A 25,151-nucleotide genomic window follows, 5' to 3' on the forward strand; every position below is an offset into this window, starting at 1 on the left:
AATCACCACACTGTTGCCCCTTGTTAATTGTCCTGAGAAGGTTCCGGCAGGCCACCGTTAAGCAACTGTTTGTACAGCTGAGTTGCTTTGCAGAGCATAAAACCATCCTTACAGTGCAGATGGTGGCCCATCGGATCTGCACCGACCCTCTGAAAGAGAACCCTACCTAGGCCACTGCCCGCACTATACCCATAACCCCAACTAACCCGTACATAGTTGGACACCAAGGGGCATTTTAGCATGGCCAGTCCACCTAACTTGCACATCTTTGGGTTGTGGGAGGAAACCTGAGCAGCAAGAGGATATCCACGCAGATACGGGAGAAAGCGCCAACTCCACCCAGGTCGGAATTGAACCCGGGTTCTTGGCGCTGTGAGGCAGCAGTGCTAACCACTGAGCTACCGTGCTGCCCTTCCAGCTGCATAGTGTGATACCGGTCACTTAATAATAATAATCGCTTATTGTCACACGTAGGCTTCAATTAAGTTACTGTGAAAAGCCCCTAGTCGCCACATTCCAGCGCCTGTTCGGGGAGGCTGGTACGGGAATTGAACCCGCGCTGCTGGCTTTGTTCTGCATTACAAGCCAGCTGTTTAGCCCACTGTGCTAAACCAGTCCCTATAATAATCGCTTATTGTCACAAGTAGGCTTCAATGAAGTTACTGCAAAAAGCCCCAAGTCGCTACATTCGGGGAGGCCAGTACAGGAATTGAACCCGCGCTGCTGCCTTGTTCTGCATTACAAGCCAGCTATTTAGCTCACTGTGGTAAATCAGCCCACTTGTGGCCGAAGCTGAACAGGTTCCCTTCCATTCCGGATGAATTCAACAGTTTTAATGGTCATTGTTTTAGTGTCAGTCCACCAATTATGCGATCTATTTAATTCAGTTCTAGAATTTAAGCACAGAATTTGCTCATCCAATCCGTAACTACTGCACTTTATGGTGTGCCCCGGGTTCCCCCAATTGTTCAGTAATTATACTATTTGTTAAAATGTCATAACATCTTGGGCTTGATTCCCAATCTGTTGGTTTCTGCCGTGGCTATGGTTGATCCCTGTGGTGAAATAGCTACCCAACACTTTGTTTATCACTTGGATAATGTATAGGAATAAAAAAATGGGTGGCATCCATTTAACCCCTCAAGCCTGGTCTGCTATTCAATGACATCATGGCTGATCTGTGACCTAACTTCATTTAATTTGCCCACCTCTGCCTCATATCCCATAAAATCTTTGGATAACAAAAATCTATCAGACTGTCATTTAATTTACAATTGAATTAGCATTAAATGCTGTTTGTGGATGTGAATTCTAACTTTCTACCACCCTTTGTGTGTGGGAGTATTTTTCCATCTTACTCCCGAATAGTCTTGCTCTAATTTTTAGACCCCCTTCCCTAACCAGTGGAAATAGGGCAGATATAGAGAAACGTTCTGTTTTCCCTTAATCTTTTTAAAACTTCAAACCAATCAAACCTTCTAAATTTAGTTTGTTTAATCTGCCCTCTTAGCTTAACCCTTTGAGTCTAGGTACCATTCTGGTAATTCACCACGCCGGGGGGGGGTCCCAGGTTCGATTCCCAGCTTGGGTCAGTCTCTGCACGTTCTCCCTGTGTCCGTTGTGGGTTTCCTCCGGGTTCTCCTGTTTCCTCCCACAAGTCCAGAAAGGTATGCTGTTAGGTAATTTGGACATTCTGAATTCTCCCTCCGTGTACCCGAACAGGCACCGGGATGTGGCAACTAGGGGTTTTTCACAGTAATTATTGAATGTACACTACACTCCCTCTCAGGCCAATATATTCTTCCTAAAGTGTAGTGCCCAGATCTGCTCTCAATATTCCAGGTGTGGTCTAACCAGGAATTTGCATGTAACTATAGCATAACTTCTACCTCCTTGTATTTTAGTCCTCTGAAAAACCCAGTATTCCAATGCACCTCCTCAGAAGAACACCTCAGAATCAGGAGAGGGAAATGAAATTTGGACCAGTGGAGTGAAAGTACTGTATAAAGTAAAAATATCTTGGTGGGGATTTATTGCTTTGACAATCTCCTGTAAAGATTCATTAAAATGCTCCTGTAAGTGATGTTTCTGAATGATCTGAAATTGTTAGAAATGAGCGAATCTTGGATTCTGTGACATGTGAAAACTCCGTGTGCTGTAGACTTCAGAGTTCTGACACGTCTCAGAAGCTTACACTGAAGATCATTTGACAGCAGGTTCAGTGCAGGAAGTGTTAATGGGGGCAGAGATGGAGTGAGATTTCACAGCTCATTGAGCTCTTTGCCACACCCCACTATTGGAGTGCATCATTCCTTCTCTGCTTATGCTCAGTTCTTGAGTGGCTGTTTGTTCACTCTTCAGACAGAGATGGACACCAGTCTTGCTGGTGAGTATTTTGGCTTTCCTGTGGTGTTCTAGGAATTGAATTTCTTTATGTGTTGAGATGGTCTTCATTTTTCTAATATTTTAAAGCACACTCCTTTTCTCTCTCTCTCTCTCTCTGAATCCCACACCACCTCTCTCTCATGCAACTCATTTTCCTCGCTTTTCTTTCTCCATGCCTCTCCCTTTTTTTATAACAAGCAATTTATATTGACTTATAAAAGAATAGGTTTGAAATTAAGAGGTAAAGTTTGTGTAATTTGTTTGTGTTCATTTTGAGAACCATTCCTTTGCCTCTATAGTCAAAGTCTTTCTTCTTCTCCTCTCTCTGACAAGCGCATCTTTCTTGCCATCCCTCTCTTTCTCGCTCTTTCTCTCTCCCTCTTGGATGCTCGCGCTCTCTTGTTTCTTCTCTCCTTACTACTTTTCAATTTAGTAGAAGTCACTTGCAATTCTACCGTAATATTTTCCCATGGCACAGTGATGTTTGTGCACTAATCCTGTAATCCAGATTTGTTTTATTATCTCACTTGCTGGCAGGCCTTTGGCAATGAGGTTTTTAGGACTAGTCGCTGATAATGAGCCAATATTTGACAGCCCATGTTGTTGCAAATCCCTTTTATCAATACTCTCTCTTTCTGCCAGGATCTCTCAGTACTGTCTTCACCAGGTGCCAGCAATATTGCAGCATGGATGCTACTTTGGATGTAATTACTATCATAAGTATTCACTGTAACTCAGTGCCAAGCTTGTCAGGGACCACATTCTTTGTAGTTGCCTTGGAAACAAAAGATACAGCTGTGTTGGTGTAAATGGGGTGATTCTGCTCTTTTATTCACACTTCCCATTGCTCCTGGTATGAATTTAAAATAACACTGCTCTCCTGATCCAAATCCTCAAACCGGGTCCCTCATACCAGGACGCTTAAGGAATGCATGTGCCCAGAAATAAAACTGTTAGCATCAATTGCCTACTAGATTGATGGTGCTGACAACAGAATACGCAGGGGATACGAGAGGAATGGGTGTTTTAAACTTTTTTTCTTGCACTGACCACATGGACTGTAATCACCTCCTCGGGTCCTGTACCCAGATTTCTCATCCTTGATCTGGTATTTAAGGCATTGTGTGAGCAGTAAATTGTATGGATTGCACAAAGGTAGATTCTGTGTAAAAATACTTCAGTCCCAATGAGTCAGACTGCCACATACCATCAACAGAAGTGAGCAAAAAATATGCATTATGCAAAGAAACTGGAAGGATTCAGTATCCACTCCCAGTTAGGATACATTCTGGAGATTATAAGAGATTAAGAGGAATTGGTGATCAAAGGAGTAAAGAATAAGCAGAAAACCTAACATTCAGTAAAGGGGGCAAGTGCCTAAATGTTTTGAATAGTTTTTGTATCTTGGAGAGAGCAGTAAGAATGAAGTCTTGATGTCATGTCTTAGAAGTCTGCTGGAATTCTTTGAGGGGTTATCTAGGTAATTGTGCGATTCTGATGTTTTTTAACATCCAGATTTAATGCTGTATAACAGTTATTATGCAGCACCAGGCAAACCCTCTCCCCACCTCCCCCAAACAGCAGCGCCTGCACCTGACCTTGGTTTGTGTGTTTTCCAAGATTCAGTAGTGGGAGCCCTGCTGTGACACAGCCTGCCCCCTTTACTGACTGCGGCACAAAAACGCTCTTAGCGACAGAGCAAAACAGCTGAGAGACACCCACACACGGAGCAAACCCTGCCAACAGCACTTCAAAGACCGAGTTTCCCTGGCAGGTTTCCAGAATCTCGCCATGAAACCGGATCTGGGGCATATTCTCCTTTGTTGCAGTTGCTATGTAGTTGTAACACACTCAGATGTTGTGTTCGCGCAGCATATTTTGTATGACTAGTGTGTGGAGCCTTACTGTGTGCCCTGTAAACAATACTGGATATTCGTCCCGGTGAGTGCTACTAAATTGGGGGAATAGTGCTGTGATTGTCCACAAGTATGTGTTTCTAATGCTGAATATCATCTAGTCAGAGTACGGACATTTGAATTACTTCAACTCGCGACGTTTTGGGGATGTGCGATGGGGAGGAAGAAGGTGTGTTTGTGCAAGAGGTGATTTTTCTAATTTTGTACCCAGCAGTTGCTCATTTTAACCTTGCCAATGATTATCCCATCTCTCACACCTTCAGAGGAGGGTTAGGGCCAGAAGGGACAGAGATTGCGAGATGGACTAGAGAAGGAACAGTGCAGATTGAAGGGGGACTGGTGGAATGTGAAGGTAGAGTGGACAGGTGAGGAGGGAGAGGGGTTAGTGGGAGCAAATTGGTCAGCTGGGCAGACATGATATTCATAGGGGTTGTGGGAAGAGGAGGCACTGGTAGTTGTGAACAGGCAGATTTGGGGGTAGGGGTGAGTACTGAAGAGTGTAAACAGGCAGTCTGAGGGCACTGGTGCGTGTGAATGGGCAGAGTGAGGGCATTGGCGAGTGTAAGACCCTTGTGAAGGCAGTTAGCATTGTGTGCAGAATATTGGAAATGCAGTTGAGATTGGGAATTGAATTGGTGATTAAGAAAAGGGATATTAGGACAGAGTATGTCTGAGTGGTCATCGGCGGGCAGAGAAGAATAGCCAGCACATAATCAGTCCAATGAGAAGAAACTGGGCAAGTATGTGAAGGAGCAGTGAATGACTATTCTAGAGATAGTGACAATAATATTGCTCTATTTAGCACCATTATGGAAAATGACAAAGATAAAACAGGAGTAAAAGCTCTATATTGGGGGGAGACAAATTTATGAAGCTGAGAAGTGATCTGGCAAGTGGACTGGATACTAGAAGGAAAATTGGTGGGATTCAGACTTCGACGGGCACAGTATAGACATGTCCCCACAAAGAAAAAGGGTGGTTCTGCCAAGTCTAGTGCCCCCTGCTTATCACGAAACAGGGTAAAGTAAAGCAGAAAAAGAAAGCGTATGACAGTCAGATAAAAAGATAATACTGTAGAAAGCTGAGAAGAGGATAGAAAATACAGGGTGAAGTAAAGAAGGAAATTAGGAAAGCAAAGAGAGGGCAGGAAAAATTTTTGGCAGGTAAAATCGAAGAAAACCCAAAGATGTTTCACCAGTATATTTAGAGCAAGGGATTATCTAAGGAAAACATTGGTGCCATCAGAAATGTACATGATAACTTGTAAGTTAAAGCAGAAGATGTGGGCATGGTTCTCAATGACAACTCTGCCTCTGTCTTCATCAACAAGAGGGATGATGCAGATATTCTAGTTAAATTGGACGAGTGTAAAATATTTAGGCACAGTAAGAGAGAAAGTACTAGAGGGACTGGTATCCTTGAAGGTCCAGGGCCAGACTGATTGTATCCTAGGCTGTTGAAGAAAGCCAGGGAGGAAGTAGCAGTTGCTCAGAGGATCATTTTCCAATCCTCACTAGATACAGGCGAGGTACCAGAGGATTAGACGTCTGAGAAAGTTGTACCATTAGTTTAAAAAGCTGCAAGGGATACGTCAGAAAATTATAGGCCGGTCAGCCAGACTTTGGTGGTGGGCAAATTGTTAGAATCAATTCTGAGAGACAGGATAAACTTAGAAAGGAATAGATTAATCATGGATAGTCAGCGTGGTTTAGTTAGGGGAAGGTCATGTCTTACTAATTTAATCAAATTTGGGCGGCGCAGTGATTAGCACTGCTGCCTCACGGCACAGAGGACCCAGGTTCGATCCTGGCCGGGTCATTGACCGTGTGGAGTTTGTACATTCTCCCCGTGTCTGAGTGGGTCCCGCCCCCACAACCCAAAGATGCGCAGGGCAGGTGTATTGGCCATGTTACATTGCCCCTTAATTGGGAAAAAAAAGAATTGCGCACTTAAAAAAAATTTTTCATTTAACCAAATCTTTTGAGGAAGTAACTAGGAGGATTGATGAAGATATTGCAGTGGATGCTGTCAACATGGATTGTAGTAATGTGTTTGAAAAGGTTCTACATGGCAGACTGGTCAGAAAATTAAAAGCTAATGGGATACAGGGAAATTTGGTGAGTTGGATCCAAAATTGGCTCAGTGATGGGAAATAAAGGGTAATGGTCGATGGATGTTTTGTAAATGGAAAGTGGTTTCCAATGTTGTTCCAGATGGCTCAGTGATGGGGCCCTGGCTGCTTGCTGTATATATCAATGACTTGGGCTTAAATGTGGGAGGCCTGATTTGGAAATTTGCAGATGACACAAAAAGTGGCTGTGTAGTTGAACGCGAACAAGATAACTGTGGTCTCCAGAATGATATCAATGGTTTGGATGGTTGGGCAGAAAAGTGGCAAATGGAATTCGATCTGGAGAAGTATGAGGTAATGCATTTGTAGAGGGCAAAAAAAGCAGTTGAATATCCAGTAAACTGAAGGATGTTGGGAGGGGTTGATGAAGTGAGAAACCTCTGAGCGCATGTCCACAGGCCTTGAAGGTGGCAGGACAGGTGGATAAGTTGGTAAAGAAAGCATATGGAATGCTTTCCATTATTGGATGAGGTATAGAATATAAAACAGGGATATAATGCTGCAACTGTATAAAATGCTGGTTCGGCCACAGCTGGAATTTTGTGTACAGTCCTGGTCAGTACATTACAGGAAGGACATAATTGCTCTGGAGAGGGTACCTGGACATTTACAAGAATGTTGCCAGAGCTTGAAAATTGCAGCTTTGGGGAAGGATTAGATAGGCTAGAGTTGTTTTCCTTCAAACAAAGGAGGCTAAGGGGTCACCTAATTGAGGTGTACCAAAATATGAGGGGCCTAGATAGAGTAGACAATAGATGCTGTAGTCAATTACTAAGGGGTGTAGATTTAAGGTGATTGGTAGAAGGAATAGAGGGGACAGGATTAGGATGGATGTTTTTTACTTTTAGGTTTTTGGCTGGTGCCATTACGATGGGCTGAATGACCTCTTTCAGTGCAATAACATTATTATGCTTCTATAATATCCAATTTCTTGCTTTTGTTGAGACCTATTTTTTAACGTTGATTCTCTGGCTGGTGGGTGTTGCTAGCTCGGTCAGTCTTTATTGACCATCTCCAGTTTCTTTCACAGTAGGTGGTAGTTGCATTGTGGGTTCCATGTGTCTTGGTGAGTCTTTGTCATTCCTTCGATGATCTATTTTCTTGCCGGCCCAGTATTTTTTTGCGGTCTGCTGGGTCTTTCACTTGCCGCCATCATGTTTCATTATGTGACTCAGTCTCGACGAGGGTTGTCTATTCTCCCTAAAGTATGCTGCTCTAATCTAGTTTCTAAAAACTGTTGCTCTTTATTTACAGCAATTATTTACACATTTAGACCTCTATAAGGGGTTGGAGCTTCTTCTCCTTTCAGATCTCCACTTCTCAGTCACGTGATCTGGTATCTATCACATAAGCATCACATATGCTTCTGATGTTTACTCATTACGGTGGTGGACTGCCTTCTCCAGCTGCTCCAGTCTGTGGTGAATGTACTCTCCCTGTGCTATTAGAGAGGGAGTTCCAGGATTTTGCCTCAACAAGGATGATGCATCATAGAATCCCTACAGAAAGAGAACATTTGGCCTATCAAGTCTTGACCGGCCCTTTGGCCACCCTACCTGGGCCCAATCCCCCACCCTATTGCTGCAACCCCACCCTAAGGGGCAATTTAGCATGGCCAACCCACCAAACCTGCACAACTTTGGACTGTGGGAGGAAACCGGAGTACCCGGAGGAAACCCACGCATACACGGAGACAACGTGCAAACTTCACACAGTCACCCAGGGTCAAAAATGAACCTGGGTCCCTGGCACTGTGTGGTAACAGTGCTAACCACCGTCCGTTGCTATGTGAAAGTCGGGATGCAATTTGAATTAGAGGGTGCTTCTTTCTGTGTTTCTTCAGATTGTTCTGTTGATGTCACTGTTGGTGAGGAAATCTATGTATCCCTGAGGAGCATTGTGTAATCTGACCTGCACTTTGAACTTGCTTCCAGTGAGTACAAGATATCCAGCACTCATACTCAACTGGACAAAGAAATTCTGTACCATTTAAAGTACTGTGCACAATCCAGGGCTGGATTCTCCCAAGCCTGCGGTCAAGTTCTGACCCCGGCGTGAAAAGTGGCACGAGCCACTCCGGCGTCAACGTGCCTCAACTGGCAGCTATCCATCCCTTCCTAGGGGCTAGTACGGCGCCGGAGTGGTGCCCACAGCACCGGCGCCCGAAAGCCGGCGCACCACGGCCGGCGCACGTTCGCGCATGCACACCACGGCCAGAGTGAATTTGCGCATGCGCATGGGTTCCCGTCTCCGCGCCGGCCCCCGGGCAATATGGCGGAGCCCTACAGGGGCCTGGTGCGGAGGAACATAGGCCCCCCATGGAACTAGCCTGCCCGCCGATCGGTAGGCCACCATGGAGGCCCTCCCCCTACCAGGATGGCCCCCGCAGACAGAACTCCGAGGTCCCGCCGGGTGGGACCATATGTAACTCACTCCAGCGGAACTCGGCGGGCATTTGGCCCATCGAGGCCTGGAGAATCGCCGGGGGGCGCTTTCAACGGCTCCCGACCGGCGTGGCGGCAGTGGCGTAGGCGCCCGAAAATCGGCATTGGAGAATGGACGAGCCGGCGTTGGGGTGGCGTGGCGCAATTCTCACCCCCCCCCCCACCCCGGTGATTCTCCGAACGGGCGCGGAGTCAGAGAATCCCGGCCCAGGTCTTTTTATTACAGAATGGATGTAGAGGTGCGAGAAAAGGTTTTTAAAAAAGCTTTAGAAGGGTGATCTCAGACCTGAGAAGTTATGCACATCCGGAAAGAATGAACAAGTTGGACCCTTTTTTTTCTAGGAAAGAGAAGGCTGAGGGGTGATCTGGCCAAGATCCTTATCATTAGAAAAGTGGTTTGATGGGTTAAATGTAATAAAGATGTGGTGGGACCAAAACTAGGAGGCTTAAATATAAAATGCTATTAAATCCGGTAGGGAATTAAGGATTACCTTGTTTTTATAGGTAATGCTCAGAATACAGAACTTTGTACCACACGGGAGTGGTTGAGGCAAATGACATAAGTGCATTTCTAGAGAAGCTAGAGACACATAAGAGATTAAGAAACAGAAGGATATGCTGACAGGGTGAGGTGATGTGGGAGGAGTGTGAAGCATAAACATCGATGCAGACTGGTTGGTCCGAATGGCCTGTTTCTGTGCTGTAAATGTTTAGCAATTGATGAATGGAAGCAGCAGCCAGTTACTAAAGACAGGTTCTCTCTTCTGCTTGCGACTATTGGTTGCCCACGCACACTGTGCGAGCGATGAAAGTCATCAGGTTGGGCCTTTTTCCTTCGCCTGTGAGTAACTGGAGTTCATCTCTTTCTCCCCCCACCCCCCCCTCTCTTGCTGCAGGTCATGCAGGTGGTGCGTGAGCAGATAACGAGGTCCCTGAGCACAAAGCCAAATTCTCTCGATCAGTTCAAGAGTAAAGTCCGTTGCCTGAGTTATTCGGAGATCCTGAGACTGCGACAGTCTGAGAGAATGAGCCAGGATGACTTCCAGTCACCGCCGATTGTGTATGTTATTCGGTTATTCTGTCTTCACCTACAACTCTATATAGTTAAAGTAAATGGTCGAGGGGGATATCTTGTTTTTTTAATTATTGCATTCCCTTGTTTCACTCTAGTGAAGGACAGGCTTTTTGGACACCGAGGTACTCTGCCATCAATTTGGTTCATTTGATTAACCCTCTTGCCTCGTGAGTTGAAAAATCACGATTCAAGTCCACTCCCAAACTTCACCACACAAACTACAAAGCACGGGCTCCAAGTCAGGGTGGGCCTTAGACAGTGTAATTTGCCTTTGGAGCCTTTGTGGCGGCTGGCCTGAGCTTGAGGGCACCCCTCAGCACGTATCCCTGGACCTTAGAATGTGCCAGTCTTCAGGACTAAGCCGTGACAGATCCTTGCATAGGAAGATCAGCAGGTTTCACTGTCACCAGCTGACAGTCCTCCAGCAGCAGCTGATGTTTGTTTCGGAGCGTGTCCCTGAGGGCAACCCAAGGAGCAGGAATAGGCCATTTGGCCCCTCAAGCCTCCTCCTCCATTCAATAAGATTATGACTAATCTAATTGTGTCCTTAACGCTATTTTCCTGCCTGTCTCCTAAAGCCCTCAACTCCCTTGTTGATCAAAAATCTACCGCGGCCTTGAATACATTCAATCATCAGCCTGCACTGCTCACTGGGGAAGAGAATTCTAAACATGAGCAACCCTCTGAGATGAGGAGGAATTTCTTCTCAGTCTCATTTTCAAACAGTCCCTCCTGGTTCTAGATTTCAGCTGCTTTCAGCAGCTACCCTACCAAACCCCCTCAGAATCCTTTATATTTCAGTAATATCACCTCCTTTTAAGCAGTAATGAGTGTAAGCCCAACCTGTTCAACCTTCACTCATAAGACAAACCCTTCATTCCAGGAATCAGCAAAGTGAACCTTCTCTGAACTGCAAGTATATCCCTCCTTCAGTTAGGTAACCAAAGCTAGACACACTACTGTAGGCATGATCTCACTAATGCCCTGTACTGTTTTCTATTTTTATATTCCATCGCCCTTTCAATAAAGGCCAGCGTTCCATTTGTCTTCCTAATTATTTGCTGTACCTGCAGTCTGTGACTTTGTGATACACGTACAAGGACACCCAGATCCCTCTGCACTTCAGCCTTCTTCAGACTCTCCCCTTTTGAATAATATTTTGCTTTTACATTCTTTCTGCCAAAATGAACAACCGCCTATTTTTCCACATTATACTCCAACTGCCAGATTTTTGCCAATCACTTTCTATATCCCTTTGCAAACACTTTGGGTGCGATTGGGAGCACGACGTGCCAGTAGATGACATGAGGCCACCCCCAGGCTTCTCAGCAGCCACTACTTCTCACAGAATCTACCCAAGTCCCGTGAGGTGGTGTGACCAGAATCCCACCCACAATGGGCGTAACCAAGCCGCACTCGCTTAAGTAAGTTTTAAGCCTACTAAGGCCTACTCACCCGGAATCTACCAGCTTCCCGGCATCCCCAAGGTGTCCCCAGCTTGGCGCTGTTCAATTCTGGTACACACAAATATGGACCAGGCAGAACGACACCCGGGAGTCTCCCAGGCCATTGGAGGCCCCTGGATAGCCAGGTATAGTGCAGGGTGGCCCCCTGGTTCTCCCTCTGGAATGGGGACACCCAGGCACTGCCAAGGTGCCTGGGTGGCACCACAAAGCCAGCAAGAGCACTCCCGGGGAGCAAATGCCAGTTTTCCCAGGTGCCAGGGTGGCACTGCTATGGGTCAGGGCCTGAGGGGGGAGCAATCTAATGAATGGAGGGTGGGGGGGGTTATGATGAATGGGGTGTGCAGGGCAGGTATGAAGGGGCTTCTACAAGGTTGCAGAGGGTGAAGGCCTGAGGGTCCTGGAAAGGGGAGGGTCCAAAAGGAGGCATGGGAAGACCTGAAAAGGAGCACTCGGTGACCCTGTAGTGGGGTGTCCTCTCTTGGGGGGGGCCGTGTGGGATAATGCCCATGTGTGTGGGGGATGACGTTGCCCATGGATGGGGCTGTAAAACTCACAAATCGAGGCGCACTTTTAAAATGGCGACCTGATCTCTGAGGAGCCACTCCAGCCGGTGAGTTCAGCTCTCCAGTGATGGAAATAATTCTAAGTGTGTGCTAGCCCAGTGAGAAGTACCCCAGGGCCCAAAAAGGTGAAGTGTGGTTAGATACTAAGACAGAACAGGGGAGAAACTCCCAGCAAAACCCCCCACAAATGACACTTAAAAAGGTTTCCACTAGATCGTGACCTTTGTATCCAAATAAGAACTTCCTTTCCTACCTATCCTTGTACTATCGGCAGACTTTCAAATCATAGAAAGTTTATAACACAGAAAGAGGCCACTTTGCCCATCGTGTCAGCACTGGATACAAAAAATAGGTCACCCAGCCTAATCCCACTTTCCAGCATTTGGTCCATAGCCGTGAAGGCTATGGCACTTCAGACACACTTCCAGACATCTTTTAAATAAATTGAGGGCTTTTGCCTCTACCACCCTTTCATCTTCCTTCTAATCCTTCTACCGACCACTTTAAATCTATGCCCCCCTCGTCACTGACCTCTCTGCTAGTAAACAGTCCCTTCCCATCCACTCTATGTAGGCCCCTTAAAATTCTGTACATTTCAATCAAATCTCCCCTCGGCCTCCTCTATTCCAGGGAGAACAACCCCAGCCACTCCAATCTTTCCTCATTGCTGCAATTTACCAGTCCTGGCAACATCCTCATCAATCTCCTTTGTACGCTCTCTAATAGAATGACATCCTTTCTTTAATGAGATGGCCAGAACTGCAAACAGTACTCAAGTTGTGACCTAACTAATGTTTTATATAATTCCAGCATATCCTCTACACTCTATTTTATGCCTCGGCTAATAAATGAAAGGATTCCATGTGCCTTCTTAACCACTTTGTCATCCGATCCTGCTATCTTCAGGGTCTGTGGACATTCACTCCAAGGTCCATCACTATCCTCCCATTTATTCTGTAATCCTTTTCCTTGTTTGATCTCCCCAAATGCATCAACTCTCTGACCAATTGAGAGTCACAACCTTCATTGCTTTCACTGGAATTCCTGGAGGGTGCTCCTCAAACATTGTCATAATTGGGTTCCTTCACTGTCAATATCCTCCAATCAATCGGGGACCTCCAGCAGGTGATAATTTGTAGAAGTATTGTCGTATTTGGGTGCATATTTTTTTTTCAATATACAACGGAACAAGACTTTTCTTCCTCCTGAATGCTTCACTGAACATGTGCTGCTAGTTGTTCCCTGTGTGCTGACCTGAAACTTTCTGTTCCCAGTGAACTGCGCGAGAAGATTCAGCCCGAGGTGATGGAGCTGATCAAACAGCAACGTCTGAACCGGCTGTGTGAGGGAACCAGCTTCCGTAAAATCAGCAACCGCAGGCGGCAAGGTACTAGATTGTTTGTTTCTACTGGAGCGTTTACTGTACTGTGTGGGTAAGCCAAAGGTTTGCATATGGTTGTTATTAGTTGGCTTTGGAGCCCTAACCCTAACCTCCCCCACCTGCCAACGCTCAGTGAGAGAATATTCTGTCCACTTGGCATTGCACAGTGAGGAACATTCCCCCAACTCTGTTTCTACCTCCTCCTGTCTCTCTCACCCTTCTCTCTGTCTCTGCTCCCCCTTCTCTTTGTCTCTGCTCCCCCCCTCTCACTCCCACCCCTCTCTCTCCCCCCCTCGCACTCACCCCCTCTCTCACTCCCCCCTCTCTCACTCCCCCCTCTCTCACTCCCCCCTCTCTCACTTCCCCCTCTCACTCCCCCCTCTCTCACCCCCCACCCCTCTCACTCCCCCTCCCCTCTCACTCCCCCCATCCCTCTCACTTCCCCTCCCCTCTCTCACTCACCCCTCCCCTCTCACTCCCCCCTCCCCTCTCACTCCCCCCTCCCCTCTCACTCCCCCCTCCCCTCTCACTCCCCCCTCCCCTCTCACTCCCCCCTCCCCTCTCACTCCCCCCTCCCCTCTCACTCCCCCCTCCCCTCTCACTCCCCCCCTCCCCTCACTCCCCCTCCCCTCTCACTCCCCCCTCCCCTCTCACTCCCCCCTCCCCTCTCACTCCCCCCTCCCCTCTCACTCCCCCCTCCCCTCTCACTCCCCCCTCCCCTCTCACTCCCCCCTCCCCTCTCACTCCCCCCTCCCCTCTCACTCCCCCCTCCCCTCTCACTCCCCCCTCCCCTCTCACTCCCCTCTCACTCCCCCCTCCCCTCTCACTCCCCCCTCCCCTCTCACTCCCCCCTCCCCTCTCACTCCCCCCTCCCCTCTCACTCCCCCCTCCCCTCTCACTCCCCCTCTCTCTCCCTCCCCCCTCCTCTCTCTCCCTCCCCCTCCTCTCTCTCACTCCCCCCTCCTCTCTCTCACTCCCCCCTCCTCTTCTCACTCCCCCCTCCTCTCTCTCACTCCCCCCCTCCTCTCTCACTCCCCCCTCCTCTCTCTCACTCCCCCCTCCTCTCTGTCACTCCCCCCTCCTCTCTGTCACTCCCCCCTCTCTCTCTCACTCCCCCCTCTCTCTCTCACTCCCCCCTCTCTCTCTCACTCCCCCCTCTCTCTCACTCCACCCCCCACTCTCTCTCTCACTTCCCCCCTCTTACTCCCCCTCTCTTTCACTGCCCCCCCTCTTTCACTGCCCCCCTCTCTTTCACTGCCCCCCTCTCTCTCACTGCCCCCCTCTCTCTCACTCCCCCCTCTCTCTCATCTCAATCTCGCTCCCCCCCCTCTCTCTTTCGCTCTTTCTCGCTCCCCCTCTCTGCCTTGCTCCCCCCCAACTTTGCGCCCCCCCCCCCCCCCACCGTTAAAGGATCGAGAGGAAACAGATTGGAAGTAATTGGCAAAGAAGCAAAAGTGAGATGAGGAAATGCTTTATCTCACGGCGGGTGGTTGTTAAGGTCTGGAATCCTGAGAGTGTGCTGGAGGCGGGTTCGATCAAAGCAGCTGAAAGGAAATTAGACAGTTATCTGAAAAGGATGAATTGCAGGGTTACGGGAGAAGGTGCGAGAATGGCACTAAGGGAGTTGCTCATTCTGTGGGCTGGTGCAGGCACAATGGGTCAAATAGCCTCCTTGTGAGCAGCCTCCTCTTCAAATGCTGCCTCATTTGTGTCTTCAGTCCCGTAGCTTAACTGTACCCCGCTTGGTGCCTGGTTTCATTTCCTTTGCTTGGAAGTTTCCAGACGCATGAAAATAAGGATGCTGTGCTTCAATTATACAGGGCATCGGTGAGACAAATACCGTATGCAGTTTTGGTCTTCTTATTTAAGGAAGGATGTAAATGTGTTGGAGGCGGTTCCGAGGAGTTTAACTAGATTGAGTCCTGGAATGAGCGGGTTGCCTGATGAGGACAGGTTGGACAGACCGGGCTTATCTCCACTGGAGTTTAGGAGAGTGAGGCGTGACTTGATTGAAGTTTATGAGACCCTGAACGGTCTTGACAAGGTGAATACGGCAATTATGTTTCCTTTTGTTGGTGAGTCCAGAACTAGGGGCACTGTTTAAAAATTGGGGATCACTTTTTTAGAACTGAGGTAAGGAAAACACTTTTCAGGGCGGCGCAGTGGTTAGCACTGCTGTCTCTCGGCTCCGAGTTCCCGGCTCTGGGACACTGTCCATATGGAGTTTGCACTTTCTCCTCCCCGTGTTTGCGTGGGTTTCGCCCTCTCAACCCAAAGTTGTACAGGGTAGGTGGATTGGTCATGCTAAATTGCCCCTTAATTGGAAAAAACGAATTGGGTACTGTAAATTTATTTTTTTTAAAAGAAAAACACTTTTCTCAGAGGATTGTGCAACTTTGGAACTCTCAGCTTCAGAAAGCGTTGGAAGCAGGGGGAGTCACTAAATATTTTTAAGGCAGAGGTAGATAGATTCTTGTTAAGCAAGGGAATCAAATATCATTGGGGGAGTAGGTAGAAATGTAGAACTTGAAACACAAACAGATCAGCCATGATCTTATCAAATGGCAGAACAGGCTCAAGGGGCCGAATGGCTTACAACCCCTATTTTTTATGTTCTCCATTTGAGCTGAGGCAATGAGTAGCAGAGGCCCTATTCCACTAAAGGAAGCATCACTGCTGAGCCTGTCCTTGTGAAATCTTCACATGTGTACACTGTCCAATGGGGATCACTGGAGGGAACTTCAGCTGATTCCGCTGCCACACTAACTCCTATGTCCCCCCTTCATCCAACCACATACTGCCCAGAATCTGTAGTCTTGCGACCCTGCAATCTATTGAAAACCCCATTGCTGACCAAGGTGGGATCAGGAAACTTAGCACATCCCAACAATTATGGTTGGGAGCTTTCTGGTCTGATCCATATTTATTGGGCCGTAAATTTATCAGTTGAGACATTGAGTGGATCGCATTAGGACAATGCTCAGTTCTCAATTGTTATCAGAGTATTGACCATATAATTATTGGCTCATTCTGCATGGCACAGTTACTGATTGGTAGCTGTGTTACTACCTGCTAAGTGTTCAGTATTGTGAGGTCCTTTGGCCTGGATACAGTACAGTAAGAAAAACCTGTAATTTAAAAAGACTGTGGAATCTAATTGTTTTGAAGAATGTTTGAAAAGGACTTCAAAGAATTTACATCAGTTACATTTTTCTTGGATAATGAGAAATACTGGTCTCTGTGACCTGGCAACCCTTGAACCCAGAAGCAGTACCAACAGGGAGAAAGTTAAGATGGAAGCCATGTGGCCAGACAAAAAGTAGAATTGCAAACAAAGTAGACATGTAGTAGAAGAGAGAGCAGAGTTGGCACATTTACAAGATGTTATGTGCCTGTAATAAAAGTTAAACAGGACAAAAAGCTGAAGATAGGGTTAGAGCAGCAATTGTGAATTGGACAGTTTTACTGCTGCTGCTTCAGATTTACCGGAGCCAACCAGATCGTTTGATGGGGTTTACTAAAAGGAACAGATAAAGGAGCCTCTGGGGAATCTATGCCAATAGGAATATCATGAACCTACCTAAGGAGGTTCTGCAGGAATGTGCCATTTGACTGACTACAATCTTCGGGTCCTCAGATGGAATACAGTGAATATGACTAGAAGGCCAAATTTATTGAGTGGGAATGTGAGAGATCTACACACCAGTTAGCGAATTTTGGAACTGTATGTGGTGCCACGTATCTGTGGGGACCAATGCTTGTGGTTTTGTAAGACGTATCTGTGTGTCAACTATTTGAAGTGAAATTTACCTCTTTATTTGAAGCATCATTTGCCTGTTCATTCATATTTAATTTGCTTGTTCTGATTTTTGTTAACGTTACAAAGAGTGAAATCTTTTTGGTAATTCCTTCATTTGGGGACTCATTCAGCAAATGTGGTTAATTTTGGTTCACATTTATTCACGCGAACCATAACGGTCTCCAGTTTCCTCCCACGAGTCCCAAAAGACGTGGTTGTTGGGTGAATTGGACATTCTGAATTCTCCCTCCATGTACCCGAAAAGGCGCCGGACTCGGGGATTTTCACAGTAACTTCATTGTAGTGTTAATGTAAGCCTACTTGTGACACTAATAAAGATTATTTATTTTTATTTCTGAATTTATTTGTTACAGCGTTCAGTGTGTAATGCTGGTTAATCTGTGTGACATGGCTATCAGCTGGAGTAGCAATTGGTAACTGGTTAGCATTGTTTTATGAGTATGGTTACTGGTTAGTGCACTAATGTTTGTTGAAGAGGTTATTGTGCAGTAGTGTTTATGTGCCTTCTAGTTGATGTGTGCAGTTACTAATTAATACAGTATTGCATGAGTTATGCACTCGTATGTAGTTGCTGCTTCATGAAATGCTGTGCTGTTACCTTTTTTCCTGTTCGTTCCACAGATAAATTCTGGTATTGCCGACTGTCTCTCAATCACAAGGTGTTGCACTATGGAGATCTGGATGAGAATCCACAGGGTGAGGTGGCCTTCGAGTCGCTGCAGGAAAAAAGTAAGCAGGGTGGGAAATTCTATTGATTTTACCCCAGTTCTTCAATAAATATCTCTGCACACTAACCTGAGCACCACTGGTCGATCGAAGTTTTCAAAATTTCAATTAACTCAACATCCACAGTTTCTTGAGGGAAGAGGGTTCCTGATTTCTACAATCCTTTCTATGGGGAAGAAATGCTTCCTGATTTCACTCTGTTTTCTCAATGGCCGGCTCCAATTTTAAAATTATACTTGATCTTGATTCCCCAATCAGGGAAAATAGCTCTATTTTGTCTATTGAATGCTTTCACCGTTTCAAATATTTCCGTTAAACCTCTTCAAACTTTTAAAACACAAGCGAATATAAGCCAAGTTTATGCAAACCTTTTTTTTTATAAATTTAGATTACCCAATTATTTTTTCTATTAAGGGGCAATTTAGCATGGCCAATCCACCTACTCTGCACATTTTTGGGTTGTGGGGGCGAAACCCACGCAGACACGGGGAGAATGTGCAAACTCCACACGGACAGTGACCCAGAGCCGGGATCGAACCTGGGACCTCAGCGCCGTGAGGCGGTTGTGCTAACCACTAGGCCACCGTGCTGCCCAAGTTTATGCAAACCTGTCCTCATAATTTAACTCCTTCATCACCGGCGAATCAATCTGATGACGGTGTGCGGCAAGATTCATTTATCCTTTTTAAGCGGTAGTCCAAAACTGAACATGACACACCAGATCACGTCTCAGCAAAGGTCTGCAAAACTGAAGCATAATTTCCCTCTCCTTGTAGTAATAATAATAATCTTTCACTGCTACCTCACGGCGCCGAGGTCCCAGGTTCGATACGGGCTGTGTCACTGTCCGTGATTTTGCACATTCTCCCCGTGTTTGTGTGGGTTTCGGCCCCACAACCCAAAGATGTGCAGGGTAGGTGGATTGGCCATGCTAAATTGCCCCTTAATTGGAAAAAATGAATCGGGTACTCGAAATTTAAAAAAAAAAATCTTTATTAGTGTCACAAGTAGGCTTACATTAACAATGCATAGAACATAGAACATTACATAGAACATTACAGCGCAGTACGGGCCCTTCGGCCCTCAATGTTGCGCCGACCCGTGAAACCATCTGAAGCCTATCTGACCTACACTATTCCATTTTCATCCATATGTCTATCCAGTGACCACTTAAATGCCCTTAAAGTTGGCGAGTCTACTACTGTTGCAGGCAGGGCGTTCAACACCCCTACTACTCTCTGAGTAAAGAAACTGCCTCTGACATCTGTCCTATATCTACCACCCCTCAATTTAAAGCTATGTCCCCTCGTGTTGGTCATCACCATCCGAGGAAAAAGACTCTCACTGTCCACCCTATCTAACCCTCTGACTATCTTATATGTGTCTATTAAGTCACCTCTCAGCCTTCTCCTCTCTAACGAAAACAACCTCAAGTCCCTGAGCCTTTCCTCGTAAGACCTTCCCTCCATACCAGGCAACATCCTAGTAAATCTCCTCTGAACTGTTTCCAAAGTTTCCACATCCTTCCTATAATGTGGTGACCAGAACTGCACGCAGTACTCCAGGTGCGGCCGCACCAGAGTTTTGTACAGCTGCAGCATGACCTTGTGGCTCCGAAACTCAATCCTCCTACTGATAAAGGCTAGCACACCATATGCCTTCTTAACAGCCCTATTAACCTGGGTGGCAACTTTCAGGGATTTCTGTACCTGGATGCCGAGATCTCTCTGTTCATCTACACTACCAAGAATCTTGCCATTAGCCCAGTACTCTGCATTCCTGTTACTACTTCCAAAGTGAACCACCTCACACTTTTCCGCATTAAACTCCATCTGCCACCTCTCAGCCCAGCTCTGCAGCTTATCTATGTCCCTCTGTAACCTATAACATCCTTCAGCACTATCCACAACTCCACCGACCTTCGTGTCATCTGCAAATTTACTAACCCATCCTTCTACACCCTCTTCCAGGTCATTTATAAAAATGACAAACAGCAGTGGCCCCAAAACAGATCCTTGCGTTACACCACTAGTAACTGAACTCCAGGATGAACATTTGCCATCAACCACCACCCTCTGTCTTCTTTCAACTAGCCAATTACTGATCCAAACGGCTAAATCACCTTCAATCCCATATTTCCATATTTTCTGCAATAGCCTACCGTGGGGAACCTTATCAAACGCCTTACTGAAATCCATATACACCACATCAACCGCTTTACCCTCATCCACCTGTTTGGTCACCTTCTCAAAAAACTCAATAAGGTTTGTGAGGCATGACCTACCTTTCACAAAACCGTGTTGAGTATCGCTAATCAACTTGTTCTTTTCAAGATGATTATAAACCCTATCTCTTATAACCTTTTCCAACATTTTACCCACAACCGAAGTAAGGCTCACAAGTCTATAATTACCAGGGTTGTCTCTACTCCCCTTCTTGAACAAGGGGACAACATTTGCTATCCTCCAGTCTTCCGGCACTATTCCTGTCGACAAAGACGACATAAAGATCAAGGACAAAGGCTATGCAATCTCCTCCGTGGCTTCCCAGAGAATCCTAGGATAAATCCCATCTGGCCCAGGGGACTTATCTATTTTTACACTTTCCAAAATTGCTAACATCTCCTCCTTGTGAACCTCAATCCCATCTAGCCTGGTCGACTGTACCTGAGTATTCTCCTCGACAACATTGTCTTTCTCCAATGTAAACACTGACGAAAAATATCCATTTAATGCTTCCCCTATCTCCTCTGATTCCACACACAACTTTCCACTACTATCCTTGATTGGCCCTAATCTTACTCTAGTCATTCTTTTGTTCCTGATATACCTATAAAAAGCCTTAGGGTTTTCCTTGATCCTATCCTTCCTGGCTAACTTGTAACTCTCAAGTGCCCTAACTGAGCCTTCATGTCTCATCCTAACATAAGCCTTCTTCTTCCTCTTGACAAGTGCTTCAACTTCCTTAGTAAACCACGGTTCCCTTGCTCGATAACTTCCTCCCTGCCTGACAGGTACATGAAGTTACTGTGAAAATCCCCTAGTCGCCACACTCCAGCACCTGTTTGGGTACACAGTGGGAGAATTCAGAATGTCCAATTCACCTAACGACCATGGGCTGGATTCTCTGCCGGCGGGATGCTCCGTTTTGCCGGCAGCCCGGAGGTTTCCCGACGGTGTGGGGTTGCCCCAAATTGGAAACCCCATTGACTAGCTGGCGTAACGGAGCATCCCACCGGCGGGGTGAACCTGAAACGTGGCGCGGCGGGGAAGAGAATCCAGCCCCATGTCTTTCGGGACTTGTGGGAGGAAACCGGAGCACCCAGAGGAAATCCACGCAGAAATGGGGAGAACGTGCATTCTCTGCACAGACAGTGACCCAAGGCAGGAATCGAACCTAGGTCCCTGGAGCTGTGAAGCAACAGTGCTAACCACTGTGCTACCGTACCACCCACGATGCAACCCTTTTCAGATAAAGCCCAGCATTCTGTTACTTTGATTACATTTTTTAATATATAAAACTTTCCACTAGCTTTCAGAATCTGGAGAGCAACAACACCCATTTAAGTTCACCATCCAGTTCAGGTTTCTCGCACTTGTGATTAGAAACTCTTCAGTGACTGTAACTCTGGTTTTATCCCTGTGCAGCTCCGATCTTTTGCTTACCTCATAGGACGATTATTGCACAAAAATAGAAGGAAAACCCAGTTGGCCTTTCATGCCTTTTGCAGAACCATATAGAATCTGTATCCCCCCTCCCCCCCACCACCACCCCTCCACCACCACCCCCAATTTATCATGGAATCATAGAATTTACAGTGCAGAAAGAGGCCATTCGGCCCATTGAGTCTGTACCGACCCTTGGAAAGAACATCCTACTTAATTTAGTCTTATAAGAGAAAGTTATCCAAAAGATTTTCCTTTGATTCCTTGCCCTAGAGAACAGCTGGCCATTCAGATTGGCCAATAGCTCTCTGAGGCAGACTTCCTCCCGAGTGAGGGATGGATGGCCCGGCTGCAGCCAATTTCTCGCATGTGGGTGTGTTGAATGGCCGCAGGGTAGCCACTATTGGCAGGGGGGAAAAAAACACCATCTTAAAAATCCTGACGTATATGGCATTGTGCTGGTCACAAGTAAACTATCTGTCACTCAACAGTTACCAGTGCATTACATTGCATTTTATTGGTTACTAATATGAAACATTACACTCTGTTGGTCACTGCAGTACAATGTGACAAGTTTGAAGAGAGAGGTAGAAAGGCAATGTTTCCTTTCTTAATAGAGACAACCATGCTGCCGTATGACCATGGTGAGTAAGGATTAACCTGATTTTAAAGTATACATGATCTGACTACAAGTAAGACAAGTGGGGTTGAACATAGAGTATCTGGAGCAAACCTGAAATTTTTAACAAATGACATTAAATTCTGCTGTACATTAACATTATACTCTGATTAATAATTCATAGCTATACATGTTGGTTACTAGTACACCAGAATACTTTTGGTCTCTAGACGCTGTAACACTCTGGTCAGTGTTATTCATTAGTGAGCTTCTCCTTTTCTTTAGTTCCTGTTGCAGATATCAAAGCTGTGGTAACTGGGAAAGATTGCCCCCACATGAGAGAAAAAAGTGCCCTAAAACAAAATAAGGTACAGTTTAACTCTTTGTATGTATAAGTATGTGCACATGTTATATTATGTATCGGGACATATTAATTATTGGATGGAGATTGATCAAGGTTCATCTGACAAATAATAAAAATCAATTTCTGCCAATCAGTCCACAAATGATTCAATCATGAGGCAAAGAAAACCCAAGAGGTGGCGAGCTTTTGGGAAACTCATCTGTTTTCTCCAAACATGCTGCCATGAGTCATTTTTCAAATTGGTCATATGGTACGAAATGTTGCCTGCAATCTACCGGCCATGTAACACCCGAAAAGCAGTGCGGCGCAATGCGGTCACTGGATGCCGGGAGATCCCTCTTTGGGATCAACCCGGCTCGCTACGTCTCGCAAGATGTCACGATGTTAATCCTACCCATTGTGAGCGCATCATCTTTTGGCAAATCTGCAATCCCACGATCTACCCAAGGCGTGGGATCGAACTCCCTCACCTTTGTACGTCTTGGCCATTCAGTGCTGGTCTCCATAAACTGGGACCAGACGGAACAACACTCATGTGGGTCTCCCTGGGGATCAGAGACTCCCAGGTGCTTGTCCTTTGGACAGGATGGCACCTTCGTAATGCCAGCCTGGCACTGCCAAGGTGCCCAGTTGATACTGCCAGGGTGCCAGGTTGGCACTGCCAAGGTGCCATGCTGAAACTTTGCCCGTGCTGCGGATTGGGCCTGGGGGCACCCAGCGCAGTTACAGGGGAACTGAGTAACCCCTACAGGTTAGTTGAGGCTTTGAGGAGGTCGAGAGGTCAGGACGTTGTTTAAAAATGGCGTCTCAATCGCCGGCGCTTGGAGCCGAAAATGGGACAAAGTGCGGCCTCGTCGGGGAATTCCCCACTGAGACCTGTATCTACCGGAATGGTAGTTCAATAGTGTGGGTTTCCCGGCACTCCGAGCGCCAGGAAACACTTGGCTAAACACGCTCATGACCGGACTCAGTTCCCTTTCGGGATGATCACGGCCATTACTGCCAAATAAAATCGGTGTCGGCTGTGGCTCAAGCGGATAGCACTCTCTCCTCTTGAATTACAAGATTGTGGTTTCCAGTGCAGAGAGCCAAGCACAAAACCTAGGCTGGCATTCCAATGCGGCACTGTTGGGAGTGCTTTACTGTCGAAGGAGCTGTCTTTCAGATCATGTTCAACCAAGACACAATCTGCTTTCTAAAGTGGATATAAATGTTTCTATGGCTGTGTTTGGAGGAGGAGCAAGGAAGTTATCACCGTGTCCTAGACAATATTTATCCCCCAATCAACATCATAAGAATAGATCATGTGGTCATCCATCGCATTGCTGTTTGTGGGAGCTCGCTGTGCACAAATTGGTTGCTGCATTTCCTAAATTTCAAAAGTGACTTGAGGTCATGAAAGGTGTAATAAAAATTCAAGCCTTTTTTTCCTTTCCTTCATATCTCATCTCATTTGCCTTTAAATGAAACTATACTATCCGTTTCCACTGTCTCCGTCTGGAACCTGGTTTGATGGATGTTTCCGCAGATTTGTTTTTGATTTACGTCCCTTCAAGACAGAATTGTGTCCTCTGATTTTATGGACAAGAACAAACTACTCATTGTGATCTGCATTATCTGGTTACTTTCGAATCCTAAAACAGCATTTAAATCATATCCTGTCCTCTTTTTCAGTGAGGGCTTGTCCACTTTATGTAATTCTTTCTCAGAATTCAATTGCTCCATCCCCTCACTCATTCTGTATATTCAATAGCTGCAATATCGGGCGGGATTCTCCGACCCCCCCGCCGGGGGCCGGCGTCAATCCCGCCCCCGCCGTGTCCCGAATCTTCCGCCCCACGAGATTCGGCGGGGGCGGGAATCGCGCCGGTCGGCGGGCCCCCTGCAGCGATTCTCCGGCCCGTAATGGGCCGAAGTCCCGCCGCTGACTAGCCTCTCCCGCCGGCGTGGATTAAACCACCTACTTTACCGGCGGGAGCGGGTGGGCGCCGGGGTCCTGGGGGGGGGCGCGGGGCGATCTGACCCCCGGGTGTGCCCCCACGGTGGCCTGGCCCACGATCGGGGCCCACCGATCGGTGGACGGGCCTGTGCCATGGGGGCACTCTTTTTCTTCCGCCTTCGCCATGGTCTTCACTCTTCACCAGGCGGAGGCGGAAGAGACACCCTCCCCTGCGCATGCGCCGGTATGACGTCAGCAGCCGCTGACGCTCCGGCGCAAGCGCGGACTTACGCCGACCGGCGAAGTCCATTCAGCCATGGCTCGCTGGCGTGGCCATCCACACCAGCCGGCGGAGCGCAAACCACTCCGGCGCGGGCCTAGCCCCTCAATGTGAGGGCTTGGCCCCTACCGCACCTTTGGGGCGGCCCAACGCCGGAGTGGTTCACGCCACTCCAACACGCCGGGACCTCCTGCCCCGCCGGATAGGGGAGAATCCCGGCCATCCTTTTTGTCCTGTGATGACCCAGAACTATTTATAGTATCCCAAGTGCAATTGCATCAATGAGTTATGGAGTGGCAGGAGTACCACAGTGTTTCAACTCAATATTAACCTTTTAATTGGCCTCAACATTGGATTTGCTTTCCACATCACCACTG

At 47.0% G+C, this 25,151-nt stretch overlaps 1 protein-coding gene and 1 long non-coding RNA gene across 9 annotated transcripts in view; one reads left to right on the top strand and one right to left on the bottom strand.

Annotated features, from left to right (window-relative positions):
• LOC119969395 (engulfment and cell motility protein 2) overlaps positions 1 to 25,151 on the top strand; it is a 242,824-nt gene that overhangs the window by 201,537 nt on the left and 16,136 nt on the right. For 5 of the 8 annotated variants that reach the window (XM_038802980.1, XM_038802983.1, XM_038802982.1 and 2 more), the window contains 4 exons: positions 9,773 to 9,936; positions 13,255 to 13,367; positions 17,803 to 17,910; positions 22,477 to 22,559. In XM_038802980.1, coding sequence (XP_038658908.1) covers positions 9,773 to 9,936; positions 13,255 to 13,367; positions 17,803 to 17,910; positions 22,477 to 22,559 — 468 coding nt within the window. Of the gene's footprint in view, positions 1 to 2,299; positions 2,387 to 4,125; positions 4,327 to 4,433; positions 4,488 to 9,772; positions 9,937 to 13,254; positions 13,368 to 17,802; positions 17,911 to 22,476; positions 22,560 to 25,151 lie in introns of those variants that run through there. The other 3 variants (XM_038802988.1, XM_038802986.1, XM_038802985.1) reach the window with 3 other exon arrangements.
• LOC119969397 overlaps positions 21,721 to 25,151 on the bottom strand; it is a 34,774-nt gene continuing 31,343 nt past the window's right edge. Inside the window, exon 3 of the long non-coding RNA XR_005461342.1 lies at positions 21,721 to 22,544. This is a non-coding gene — a long non-coding RNA (uncharacterized LOC119969397). The remainder of the gene's footprint in view (positions 22,545 to 25,151) is intronic.

Source organism: Scyliorhinus canicula, chromosome 7 (genome assembly GCF_902713615.1).
Source record: "Scyliorhinus canicula chromosome 7, sScyCan1.1, whole genome shotgun sequence".
Classification (NCBI taxonomy): Eukaryota; Metazoa; Chordata; class Chondrichthyes; order Carcharhiniformes; family Scyliorhinidae; genus Scyliorhinus; species Scyliorhinus canicula.